This window comes from Microcaecilia unicolor, chromosome 6 (genome assembly GCF_901765095.1).
Source record: "Microcaecilia unicolor chromosome 6, aMicUni1.1, whole genome shotgun sequence".
Lineage (NCBI taxonomy): Eukaryota > Metazoa > Chordata > Amphibia > Gymnophiona > Siphonopidae > Microcaecilia > Microcaecilia unicolor.
Window position 1 is genome coordinate 136,571,722 of NC_044036.1, and position 14,114 is coordinate 136,585,835.

Here is a 14,114-nt window from a genome sequence, read left to right on the forward strand (position 1 = left end):
CGCTTCTGAAGCAGGGGTGGGCAACCATCATCCTTGAGGGCCACAAACCCAGTAGGGTTTTCAAGATTTCCACAATGAATATACATGAGAACTATTTGATTTGTATGAACTGCTTCCATCGTATGCAATCTCATGCACATTCATTCTGGAAATCTTGAAAAACCGATTTGGGTTGTGGCCCTCAAGAAACGTGGTTGCCCACCCCTGCTCTAGAGGGTACACCTTTACCATGGACCTTCTTTATGTTGCCTCCAACCCATCAAATGTCTTCTTTATACATGAGTCTCTCTGCTGTATTCTCACCTGGATGTTCCAATATCTTCATATAGCACTATCAGACACTTGTGTGGAACTGTGATATTGGCATCACTAATCGCAGATGTTGTCGTTGACAGCACAGATGTGACATTTGTCCAAATTATCACAGAACTTGTGACATTGTCATAAGAGGAAAAGGTTGGCAAAGGAGCCAAAGATTCAGACATCCTGCCCGTAACCTGGATATGAGAAAGAAATATCTCCGATTACAATGAGCACAAGGTACAATTTAACGATTTTATTGCACCAAAGAACAAGGCAGAGCATAAATAATGGTAGACTGAGAAAGCTAGAATTCAAGGTTTGGTAACTAACTATCAATATCCACTGATACACAATAACCTAAAAAGTAAATGAAATTGTCTGTGCTTTACTTCAGCCTTGGTAGTCAACTCCTTGTCATGTATTATTCGTTTCTGAACCAACCACTCCATTCATATTGCCCCCATCCCTCTCCCTCCAAAACAGACACACAGAATTTAAAGAATTCCATGTTTCACATACTTTCCCCACTTGAATAAACTCTACTAGCTTTTCTCGAAAAACCAACCTCTCCTCCTCCCCCATTCTCTATTTTTGTGGATAACACTCTCATCCTTCCTGTCTCATCAGCTCGTAACCTTGGGGTCATCTTCGACTCCTCCCTCTCCTTCTCTGCATATATTCAGCAGACTGCTAAAACCTGTGGTTTCTCTCTCTATAATATCAGCAAAACTCGCCCTTTCCTTTCTGAGCACACAACCAGAACCCTCATCCACACTCTTATCACCTCTCGCTTAGACTATTGCAACTTGCTTCTCACAGGTCTCCCACTTAGCCATCTCTCTCCTCTTCAATCTGTTCAAAATTCTGCAGCACGACTAATATTCCGCCAGTGTCGTTATGCTCATATTAGCCCTCTCCTCAAGTCAATTCACTGGCTTCCTATTAATTTCCGCATACAGTTCAAACTCCTCTTATTGACCTATAAGTGCATTCACTCTGCAGCTCCTCAGTACCTCTCCACTCTCATCTCTCCCTACATCCTCCCCGGGAACTCCGTTCACTGGGTAAATCTCTCTTATCTGCGCCCTTCTCCTCCACTGCTAACTCCAGACTCTGTTCCTTTTATCTTGCTGCACCATATGCCTGGAATAGACTTCCTGAGCCGGTACGTCAAGCTTCATTTCTGGCCGTCTTCAAATCTAAGCTAAAAGTCCACCTTTTTGATGCTGCTTTTAACTCTTAACCCTTATTCACTTGTTCAGAACCCTTATTTTATCATCCTCACTTTAATATTCCCTTATCTCGTTTGTGCTGTTTGTCTGTCCTAATTAGATTGTAAGCTCTGTCGAGCAGGGACTGTCTCTTCATGTTCACGTGTACAGCACTGCATATGTCTAGTAGCACTATAGAAATGATAAGTAGTAGTAGTAATTCTCAGAAACTGCCCAGTATGACATAATTTATGGTTTCCAAACATTGTATTTTGTAGCCACTATCCTATTTTTTTTCAACATTTATATATCTTTAAATTTTTGAATTCCATAATACACAACAGAATCAAATACTGTAATGCTTAACAATCCTCACCTTGTCACCCTCCACTACAAATAAGTTTCTCATATGACTCCCTCCCCCCCCCCCCCCAACCTCACTCCAATTTAGCTCATTCTTCTGCATCCCTGTTAAATCATAAATGGAAGAGGTCAGTCAACTTTTCCATTTTGGCTATATACTCCAGTTGCTCCCACCACACCGACCAGCGATGAGACATCCACCTGCTTCCAATGTCCAACTACTACTGCCAGATGTTTCATGTTGTTATTCATTTGCCATTATCCTAGCTTAAATTTTATTGAACAACTCCATAATTAATAACTGGTATTAGCCTGGACTCTGTTGCAGTGCCCTTGAACCTCAAAGACTGCACATGCTACACAGTAAAGACTGTAAACTTGGAAAAATTAAATATATATATATTAACCACGTGACTACAAAGTTCTGTGACCTTTTCCTGCACACTGGCTCACTTGCCAAGGTTTTATTCTGAGAAAGAGTTCTTTCAGAGGAACACTGAGAACACGGAAGGGTGAAATATCTAATCACAAAGCCCTGTAACATTTGCTGAAGTCCCTTGAGTTTTGTTTTCATTGCTACAGATCAACCTGCAAGTACCTGAACAAATCTGGGAATGGAGCTGAAAATAAGAACCATCAACACTGCAGTAAACAAAAGGAAATTTCTCTTACCTGAAATTGAAAAATATTTCTGTAGCCAACATTACTAAAACAAAACAACAACAAAAACAGAAGAAAATGTCATTTTCTGCACTCACCCTCTTTAGTTTCTTTAGGTTTCCACTCCTGGCTTGGGGGGGGGGGGGTGGATACAACAGATTTCTTTCAGGTCTTTTACAGCTCTACTTACAACCAACCAATGATCCGCAGTGCATTCAACTCCAAAGCCTAACTTCCATAAGCAGCTCTCAGACTGACAAGTTCAAAAAGTGTGCTGATGCAAACAGTACAGAGGCCCAGTGATCAGCACAGCCAAGAAAATGTTTGGAGCTGTCTACATTGCTGAGAACGGCTTCATGCTGGCTATAATGCTTCGTTTTATGTCTGACAAGCAAAATTTGCAAAGCAGTGCAAGCAGTTTGATGATAACACTGTGGTAGGCTTGGAACAGCTTCCTCCTGTTATATTTATCAGCCTGTGCTCACTGGAGACCTGCCTTATCAAGGAATTTTGCACTTAAGTAACAAAAGGACAGGATCCCAATAGGAGGAGTAGAGAAGAGGAAGAACAAGAAAATCAGAAACCACCAGTGATCAGATTCATTAACGATCAACATGCCCTTCCATCTGACAATTTTCCCCTCCTGTTGTATTACTGCTGAGTTTTATCTGACCTCTCGTTTCCCCCTCACTCTCCCACCACTGATGGACTCTGTTATTTTTCATCCTGTACTTCTATTGTGAAACTGTTCCATTCTATGCCATTGTCTATAGAGCAGTTATTTCCTCATTTTTCAAAGTTTCATTAGCTATCACAGCAATACGTACAGACACCAAAGGCAATGCCGGAAAAGCAGAATTCCAGAGAGCTGGCAGGCAGGAGAATGGAAGAAGGAGGAAATGGTACATTGTCACTGTATACTGCTAAATAAAGCCAGCAGATGACTATACTGTGTACAGCAGACTTGTAATGTCAGTGGCCTTCATTTATGCAAGTAGATTCCCGTGTTGTGCTTTCAAATTCTTTTTTAGCTGATGACACAAAACATAGTATGAATAGCATTTGAAATATGTCATTTGCCAGTCATTGAAAAAACAGTCAATTCCCAGAGGAGCCTCTTAGAAAACTGAAGCTGTGAAAAAAAAAGACAAATTACAGGTGTTGCTATAATAAGTAATAACAATGACTGACTAGTTTTATAGGAAGTGTGTCCAAAGGTAAAAGCAAGTGCGTGATCCTCACCACACTGTAAAGGTGCTCAGTATCAGCTACAGGGCCAATCAAAGCCCAGCTGCAAGGGACTCAAGTATAAATCAATCCACGGATCCAGCTTCTCCTATATAAGCACGCAACTATGGAACACATTACCAAAAGCCATAAAGACAAAACACGACCACCTCAACTTCCGGAAATCACTAAAGACCGACCTGTTGGAGAAGGCATACCTTACTGATCCAACTTAAGTGCCTGGACTCAGCAACACAACGAAACCATAACCTGCAATGAACATTATGTAACTCTTCTTCTCTCGATTCTATTATGTGTCTGTAACACACACAACTCATTCTCTACCACATCACTCTGTATTTGTTTCATCACCGGAGGCGGCATTGCTTCAGAATACATTTGTGCTATGGAACTTATCTATTAAAGTTTAAAAAATTTGACATTTTGTACAACAGACTCTCTGATGTTAATTGTTATTGTATTATTTATCCCCTCTTTAGAAAAAATATACTTTGCATATTAAACGCGTAGCCTTCACGAACTACCTCCAGGAGCCACTAGTCTGAGCTGATGACAGCCTACATCCAGATTTGCAAACCAAATACAGAATACCCTCCCTGGGCATCTTTCCACCATAAAAGTTATAAAGGAACATAAAGAATGTATTGTAAAATATAATCTAACTTAAAAAATTAAGTTGCTTAATAAATACCATAACAGCACTGCCAAGACTCAAAGTACCAACCCAACCTAGGAAAAGGCACCATTGCAATATGACACAAGAATGTAGAACTGCAACACATTACCTATTGAGAAAATACAACAAGCAGGACCAACACAGATTCCTACACTGAAATGGCATGCTAGCAGGGTAGTTCACATCAGTCACACACCCACCACACACCAAATACAAAACATGCAACATTGCTATAGATTCCTACATGAAAGTACACACTAGCAGAATCACTCACCTCAGCCACACGTGCAAAACATAGATACCCAGCAAATGGAGAAGAAGGGACCACAAATTAGAAATTGAAATATGCGGACAAAAACTAAACTGGAAACCCCAATGAGCCAGACTGTGCAATACTAGATAAATAGTAACAGAAAAGCATTTCCTCCGATACAATGTAAAATACAATTACATCAGAGATGCGTATTTCCAAAAGCTGGTAATCCAATTAAAATTTGTAAAATAAAATGCATTTTATGTTTGTGTCAGTCCCAGGTTGACCATCTTCCCCTGGCTTCCCCTCCCCCCCTCACCTTTTGAGCTGACCACCTTCCTCTTGCTTCCCTTGCCCTTGATCAGCACAAAAAGCAGCATAGGGGCCTTTGCCTCATTCAGTTGATCCCACTTGGGTCCATAACAGAGAGTTGGGTACTGTCTGCCTTCCCAAAGTTCCCTTTCATTCAATATAAACCCTTCCCAAGCCCCCAGCCCCTCCCTCCCCGAGTCTGCCACCACTGGTTGCTTACTGCTATAATCTGCTAACATGTCTTGTTCTAGGGCTGCTCATGGGAGATGTCTTCTGGGCTGCAGGGTAATCTGGACCTGCAGTGATTGTGTCCAAGCTGAGTGTTGGCACTCTCCAGCTGCACAGCTGTGGCCTACCTCAGCCTGACCTGGCAAGCAGCAGCAGCAAAATCAAAAGTAGGAGACTCAAAGTACATAAGTATTGCCATACTGGGAAAGACCAAAGGTCCATCAAGCCCAGCATCCTGTTTCCAACAGTGGCCAATCCAGATCACAAACACCTGGCAAGATCCCAAAAAAGTACAAAACGTTTATACTGCTTATCCCAGAAATAGTGGGGGCAGCTTAAAACAGCCCCACAAGTTTTCAACTGGCTTGCAGATGCCATTAGCAGTGGCAGCCAGCCAATGGATGGATAGTAGTCAAGAATAAGTGAACCAGATGCTGTATGCAGAACATTTTACTAGAGAATGGGAAGGGTGGATAGGGTACTGTAAATCACTTTGAATGCTACAGAGAAGCAATATATAGAGTGAAATAAATTAAAATAAAGCATTACTGTGATATGTAAGTGATTTCTAGAATATTGTCTTGTGTATCTCAACAAGATTGTCAGCGTCATAGTTGTAAATTTTGTTTTGTGCAACATCTTTATTGAATGAACCAATGAGTACAGAATTCCTCTGTAAGCAATTCAATAGCACAATACCTTTCAAACATCTGAACTCCAGGAATATCAAAACTACCTCTAGATTACAGATTTAACCCCATGTCTTTGCAAAACCAATAGAACCCTATTCCCCAAAGATGCAAATGTACACACATTGCAATTTTCTTAAAAACAAAATGTTAGGGAACAGTTAGTTTGGTTGGAATTTACTTTATAAGTTTGAATGCACAAAATGCAGGAAACGATATGTTGGATTCTGGGACTCAGGCACCAGAGGACAAAGCACCTGTCACGTCTTCCAAACAGGAACTGGGTTTGTGAGCCCTTGGGCCACTGCCAAGGAGCGGCAGGCAAAACCACCCCACACCAAAGGCAAGGCAGAAGTCTGACCAACAGTGAGACTTCACCTGCACCTGGCCACCTTTCACTAAGAGTTGAGCTCCAGGCTGCAGGTGGCCAGCAGGACTTACTGGGCAAGGCAGGACTGGATACCCACTAGGCTGAACCAGGACTGAGGTTCAGAGGAGAAAGGAACATACAGGGGCAGCAAGGCAAGGAAGGGATAAGCTAACGGGCAGGACTGAAAGCTGCAAGCAGTCACTAGAACAGGGAACAAAAACACTGAAAAACAAAAGACAGACTGAAAGCTGCCAGGCAGCCACTAAACAAGAAACACAGAGAACCCAGAACAAGACACAGTAAATATAAACAAGAGTCAAGACTAGGACAGTACAAGCTGAGCTACACATAAACTAAACAGAATCAGGCAAGGAACTAGAACAGGAATCAAACTAGGCTGAAGTGCAACAAGCACCAACATAACTGGGCCTTAGGCAATGCAAAGGCAAACAGAAAGGGTTCAAAATGGCTAATAAGCCCAGCAGCAGCTGAGACTCAGATGCAGTAATCACCAGGACACTAAGGGTGCTGTGCAGGTTCAAACAAAACAAGCAGGTCTGGCAGTCTGGAAGATCCGGACCTGACTGCGCTGAAATATGGAACGGGTGACAGCACACAGACAATCTAATGCAGCCAGCACACAGAGACAGAACTAACTCACAAAGAACAGACAGAAGCCAGCTCAGAAGCTGACCCTAGGAAATAAGGTGAGTCTGAGAGGGGGCACGGCAACAGACGTGACAGAACCATACTCAGAATCACTTAAGATTGTGGCTATACTTCACATTTTAATAATAAACATATCCGCCAAAAGGAGGAATGGCTGCTTTTGACGTGCGCTCTTCCACAATAGCACAACTAATATTTAAGATATTTAATGTTACAATCTGACTTGGGAGACTCTGAATACAATAGCTACTCGGTAGGCCAGAACTTCCTGAAAGCTGGACAAGAATGAGCCCAAGTAGAAAGTACTAATTTTTGTTGCTTTCAGTTTGTAAATAATTTTCTTTGATGTGAAGCAAAAAGTGCTTGGATAAGAACACCAGCGTGTTGACTTGTAGTTGAGAATTTGCTCAGTAGATTTTAAAATGCAAAGCGTCTTAAACTGATAAATAAACCTGCATCTTCAGTTAGCTACCTTAAATTATGGACTGGCAAGAACATGTATTCAATTTAAGGCTCCCTCTGTCCCTGCTGGCTGGGATCAATGGCACCTGCAGATACCACAGCATGTGGAAAGAAAGGTTCATATAATTCCCAATCACCCCAAACAACTGGACAGGAATTTGCTTTAACTTCAGTATGTAACCAATGAGGAATGCATCCTGAGCCTACATATCAAGTGGTTTAACCACCTAGGAATGCTTAAAGATAAGCTATGCATACTTTAAGTATTCAAATGATTAACAAAGGAACTAGCAGAACAAACTTGCTTTCTGCTCGTCTTGTTATATGACTTGGCCCTGTGGCTTGCAATGGAGGGGAAAGGGAAGTGAGACTTGATATACTGCCTTTCTGAGGTTTTTGCAACTACATTCAAAGCGGTTTACATATATTCCGGTACTTATTTATGTACCAGGGGCAATGGAGGGTTAAGTGACTTGCCCAGAATCACAAGGAGCTGCAGTGGGAATCAAACCCAGTTCCCCAGAATCAGCGTCCGCTGCACTAACCACTAGGCTACTCCTCAACTAGCAACATTCCATGTAGAAGCCTGCCCTTGCAGATCACCAATGTGGCCGCGCAGGCTTCAGTTTCTGTGAGTCTGACGTCCTGCACGTACGTGCAGGACATCAGACTCACAGAAACAGAAGCCTGCGCAGCCGCGTTGCTGATCTGCAAGGGCAGGCTTCTACATGGAATGGTGCTAGACGAATAGCAACCAGTGTGTTTTTTCTAGCAAAAAAGGTGCTGGTACTCAAATGCTAGGCCACCCTTCAAGAGTGGGGTGATCACTGAGGTACCCACCCCATAATAGCCAGGGCCCCTGCAACCAGTCACAGAATCTATTATGAAACAGAATTGGTGTGTGGACCCTGAGGTCTATCATTAAAACATGGGTTCCATGAGCCAATTTTAGCAGACAGTGGAAAAGGTGCCGGTACTCAGTACCCCCAAGTACCCCCTCAAGAAAAGCCCTGATAGCAACATTCCATGTAGAATATCAAATAGGGAAGGGAAATGGGACTTGATATGCTGCCTTTCTGAGGTTTTTGCAACTACATTGAAAGCAGTTTACATATATTCAGGTACTTATTTTGTACCAGGGGCAATGGAGGGTTAAGTGACTTGCCCAGAGTCACAAGGAGCTGCAGTGGGAATTGAACTCAGTTCCTCAGGATCAAAGTCCACTGCACTAACCACTAGGCTACTCCTCCACGCCACAGATGCATTTTACTTGCAGTCGACCACTGGGTCAGAGCATTGCTCGACGTCATTTTGGTAGAAAGTGGAGGGTAAAGATCTCCTTATGGAGCAATGAGGAAGCTGCTGCTGCTGTTTCTTACCTCGGCATAGATGGTCAGTGCCGACATGATGGTCATTTCCGGCCAGACTGGACAGGAAACAGCCCCCCTCCTCTGTCTCTCTCTTTGCTTTTTCTGAGTCTCCAGCCAAAGCCAGAACCGAACTGGGACCGTTCCTGCCCTGCCCCACAGCAAAACAGGAAGAAAGCAGGGTCAGGAGGCTCTGGAGAGCTGGTGCCACTGCATAACACACCGTAATGCAACCCGGAACCCGCTGCTTCGTTCCCTGCTGGGAGCGGGGACACTTTTAAAAGAAACACCACTGCCAGGAACAAGGTTTAAAAAAAAAACAGGGGGAGGAAGGGTAAAGGCTGCAGGAAAACAGGAGTGACTGATCCGGAGAGCGGAGACGCTGCACCTATGATCCGAGGTTCAAAGCACCGTCCGCCGGGCCCTGAGGTCGCCCCCGCCCTTCCCAGCCATATTCACTGTACCTGACCGATACCTCCGGGATCCCTTAAACTAGCACGAGAGGGGGCGGGAGGAACTGGCTGTACCCCAAAGACGAACGAGAGACAGACCCCGTGACGCTCCCCGTTCTCCCTCTGTTATTAGCTCTCGTCTTCCGGTGCTCTAGTCCTCGACGCTCCACACTCAGGCCTGCAAAATGCAGTCATCGATGTGCTGCTGCTGCTCTACTACTGCAGCTAGTGTGCGAGGAATACAGTGAAGAGGGGACGGTGTAAAAACCGGATACAGCGGCTTTACACCGTCCCCAGTGAAGAGTGCATGCAAATACACCCCTTTACCAGTGTGGGAGGATCCGGGGGATCTGGGTTTTACCTTCTTCCGACTGCATGCAAATACCCCCCACCACCAGTGTGCAGGGAATACAGAGAGACTGTTTGCAAATACAACCCCCCTACTAGTGTGTAGGGAATACAGAGAGATTGCATTCAAGTACATAACCACTAGTTATGAAGAGAATACAGAGACTGCATGCAAATACCCGGTCCCCGTTCCCCAATTGGGTAATGAGTTCCACAAACAAGGCCCTGCCACTTGAAAGGTATTAGCATGGAGGTCACGAAGACTAACTACATGAAAAAATGGGCTATCTAGTACAGATCTTTCTCTGTTGACTGAAGCATTTGTTGAGGATGGTTCATTTTTTGAATAGCTACTCCACTGACAAGTGACAGGCAGGGTCTTATGAATCAACAATAACATCTTAAATTGAATCCTCGTAAGTCATAGGAAGACAATGCAAAGTGGATAAAGCAGGTGTAATATGTTCATATTTTGAGCACTAGGCTGCTACTCCTCCATATGTACTAGCACTGTGGATGCAGTGGGTACTCGAGTATTCACAAAACTGAACAAATTCCTTCATTGCATTCAGGGAAGGATAATTTGTATAGGGTTTAACACATCCAATCTCCTCTTACGGTTACACAACAGTAGTTTGGGGAAATTCAGGTATGATACATCCTGGGGCGCTTTAGGTCTTTCTTGACCATCTTCAGAACCACGAACTTCAGAGCTGGTGTGCTTTTTCTGAATCTGCTTTCTGATAGATCTATTTTAACCACACATGCTTCCCAGTTGGCTCTGGGGATTACATCAAAATAGCAAACAGAATGTTAGGAATTATTAGGAAAAGGAATAGAGAATAAAATAAAGAATATTAAAAAGCCTCTATGTTGCTGCATGGTGTAACCTCATCTTATGTATTGTGTGCAATTCCATTAACCACTTTTCAAACAAAAAAAAACGATATAGTGGAACTGGAAAGGGTATGGAGAAGGGTGACCAAAATGATTGAGAGGATGGAATGACTCATATGAGAAAGGCTAAAGACTCTTCATCTTGGAGAAGAGACAGCTGAAGGAGATATGATAGAGGTCTGTAAATAGATTGTTTTCTCTTTCAAAAAGTACAGAGGTTGATATTCAGCCAGTGGCATCAGTGTTATACCCAGAAATTCAATGCTGGGCCATGTCTGGCCTTTGGAATTAAATTCCTGGGATTCTGGAGCCAGCTATATCATTGCTGGTTAAGTGTTATGATCTTTAGCATAGTCTCATTTCCAGTCCAATCTCACCCAACAAGGTTTAAAAAAGGTTTGGATAGTTTCCTAAAGGAAAAGTCCATATAAGCTATTATTAAGATGGAGTTGGGAAAATCCACTGCTTATTCCTAGGTTAAGCAGCATAAAATCTGTTTTTACTAATTGGATTCTGCCAGGTACTTGTGACCTGGATTGGCCACTATTGGAAACATGATACTGGGTTTGATGGACCTTTGGTTTGTCCCAGTATGTTCTTAAATGCAACATAATTGTAAATTGCCCATAGCCAGTTGTGACAATTAAATAATAATAATTAAAAAAAAGTGGTAAATAAATATAAATATTAAATAGCTTTCACTTCTCTCAGAATGGCCCTTACTCTGGTGGACCAAGAAAGTCATGGAAGAGAACCGAACCAATTAAATCAATTTAACAAATTAAACCTCTGCTGCCAAGAGAAGCCTATATAGATGTCCCTCCACTATTGGCTACTATCACTTATTTCAAATGCCCCCCCCCCCCCCAAAAAAAAAAAACAACTCCCACTGGGAGAAAAAAACTGTTGTTACACAAAAACGGGTATTCCGTTAATATACAACTTTTTTTTAATATAATCATCAGTTCTCTAGTGGCCTAGTAGTTAGGGTGGTGGACTTTGGTCCTGGGGAACTGAGGAACTGAGTTCAATTCCCAACACAGGTAGCTCCTTGTGACTCTGGGCAAGTCACTTAACCCTCCATTGCCTGCCGCATTGAGCCTGCCATGAGTGGGAAAAGCGCGGGGTACAAATGTAACAACATATTAGTCTATCAGAAGCTGAAAAGTCAAAAACGTATAGCAATACTGTGCACCGTAACCAAATCACTTAACGGATGTCAGAACTTAAGAGAAACATCAAAACTTGTTTCACTTGTATACTCCAGCCTTATATTTCCAAGGCGTAAACTGTAGCACAGAATAGTCAATCCTCGACAAGGGTCCCCCTTATTTCACACTGTTCGCCAGGAGGAATCCAACATTTAAAACTTTCAGCTGGACTATACAGATGGAACAAGTTTCAACGTTTCTCTGAAGCTGCGACATGAGCTAAGTGATTTGGTTACGGTGCACAGTATTGCAACATGTTTTTTACTTTTCAGTTTCTGATAGACTTTAATAGAGAAGAGAACGGATGGTTATATTAAAAAAAAAAAGACTGCAAATAAGAGCCAAATGGCCCAGCCCCATTTGTTTCATTGATTTAATTGGTTCCGTTCTCTTCCATTACTGTCTTGAGCAAAAGTTATTTTGTTGTTATATTTTTGGTTAAATTCTGGTTTCCATATCTTGAAAAAGATGTATAGTGGAATTAGAAGAGGTTCAAAGAAGAGTGACCAAAATGATAAACAGCATGGAACTCCTCATATGAGGACTACATGCTAGACATGATCAAACTATCACCAAGAAATGCAAACCCAGGAACCAGAGGTTACCTACTACCCTATACCCTTTTATCCCCACCTCTCTTTAATTCCCTTACCTCTTAGTTGTTCTATCTGTGTGTTTGTCCTATTTAGATTGCAAGCTATTTGAGCAGGGACTGTCTTTTCGTGTATGATGTACAGCGCTGCGTATGCTTTGTAGTGCTACAGAAGTGATACGTAGTAGTAGTAGTAGTACTTCACCTGCCTAACTGTATAAACATACTATACAAGTCCACCTACATGGTGGGATTTAGCTACCTGGGCTCAAAATGGTGGAACTCAATTCCTGTAGTCAGAAGAAGCATCACGAACTACCTCCAGTTCAGAAAAGACCCAAAGAACCCCATTCCCCTTGTTCTCAGGCTACTGCACTATTGGGCTACACCTCCACTCAGCTACAGATTAGGGGCTCGCGCTGTACTTAAAAAATGCATTTGTAAATAAAGAAAGACATAATATTTATTATTTATTTATTACATTTGTACCCCGCGCTTTCCCACTCAAAGCAGGTTCAATGTGGCTTACATAGTAATTGGGATTACAAAGTATTGGTGGAGAGAAATAAGTTGAGTATTATCGGAGTAATAAAAGAAATAAGAATTAAGAAATGCAGGGATGAGGGGAGCAGGAGGAGTATGAGCAAGGGTAAGTGAGCAATTGGAGGGGTAGATGAGGGGGATGGGCAAGAGTGAAGGGAGTAGGAGAGGTGTGAGTAAGGGTAGGTAAGCATTTGGGGAGGGGTCAATGAGGCAAAAGGGATATGCAGGGGAAAATGTTGCGGGAGATGTAGTCTATATATAGTCTATATAAATAATTATTATTTACTTCGTACTTAATCGGGGATGGGGGGCTCTTAAATGTTAGAGTTTTAAGAACTACAATTTGTATAAATCCGACCCTGGAAGTGGCGCAAAGAAAAGCTACAAAAATGGTATGGGATTTACATTGCCAACCATACGAGAGACTTGCCGACCTGAACATGTATACCTTGAAGGAAAGGAGAAACAGGGGTGACATGATACAGACATTCAAATATTTGAAAGGTATTAATCCGCAAACTAACCTTTTCTGGAGACCAGAAGGTGATAGAACTAGAGGACATGAATTGAGATTGAAGGGGGGCAGACCCAGGAGTAAGGTCAGGAGGATTGGAAGTAGTTTTTCACGGAAAGGGTGGTAGATACGTGGCATTCCCTCCCGCGGGAGATGGTGGAGATGAAAACGGTAATGGAATTCAAACAAACATGCGTGGGATAAACACAAAGGAATCCTGTTTAGAAGGAATGGATCTATGGAAGCGGAAATTGGGAAGCAAAACCGGTGCTGGCCAGACTTCTACGGTCTAAGCCCTGATCATAACTGACTAGATATCGAAAGTTCAAGAACAGTGCTGGGCAGACTTTTACGGTCTGTGCCCTGAGAAAGGCATGTACAAATCAAACTTGGGTATACATATAAAGTATCACATACCATGTAAAATGAGTTTATCTTGTTGGGCAGACTGAATGGACCGTACAGGTCTTTATCTGTTGTCATTTACTACGTTACTATGTATTTAGAAAGGGAGATAACAAAAACCAAGGAGTATGTTCTTTGATACCTGGTGTCCCTCAAACAAACTGTAAATAAAAACGGAATAAGGAAGTGGAAAGTACTCTGAAGATCTAAAAGCATCCACCTCCCACGTTTAGCTTACGGAGGGCGGGATCGTCAGTCCTCATCTTCCGCAGAAGGCTAAAGATTCCACCTACGTCCGGAAGCTCCGCCTCTTGCTAATTTAATATTCAGGAGGTTTCGCG

General features: G+C 42.6%; 1 protein-coding gene across 1 annotated transcript in view; it reads right to left on the reverse strand.

Annotated features, from left to right (window-relative positions):
* The window catches only part of TPRA1 (transmembrane protein adipocyte associated 1), a 50,092-nt gene extending 40,130 nt beyond the window's left edge, over window positions 1-9,962 (reverse strand). The window contains exons 1-2 of the mRNA XM_030207045.1: window positions 8,824-9,962; window positions 304-497 (exon numbers count right to left, since the gene is read on the reverse strand). Of these exons, the coding sequence (XP_030062905.1) occupies window positions 304-497; window positions 8,824-8,859 (230 nt within the window). The 5' untranslated portion in view covers window positions 8,860-9,962. The remainder of the gene's footprint in view (window positions 1-303; window positions 498-8,823) is intronic.
* Between the last annotated feature and the right edge of the window lie 4,152 nt (window positions 9,963-14,114).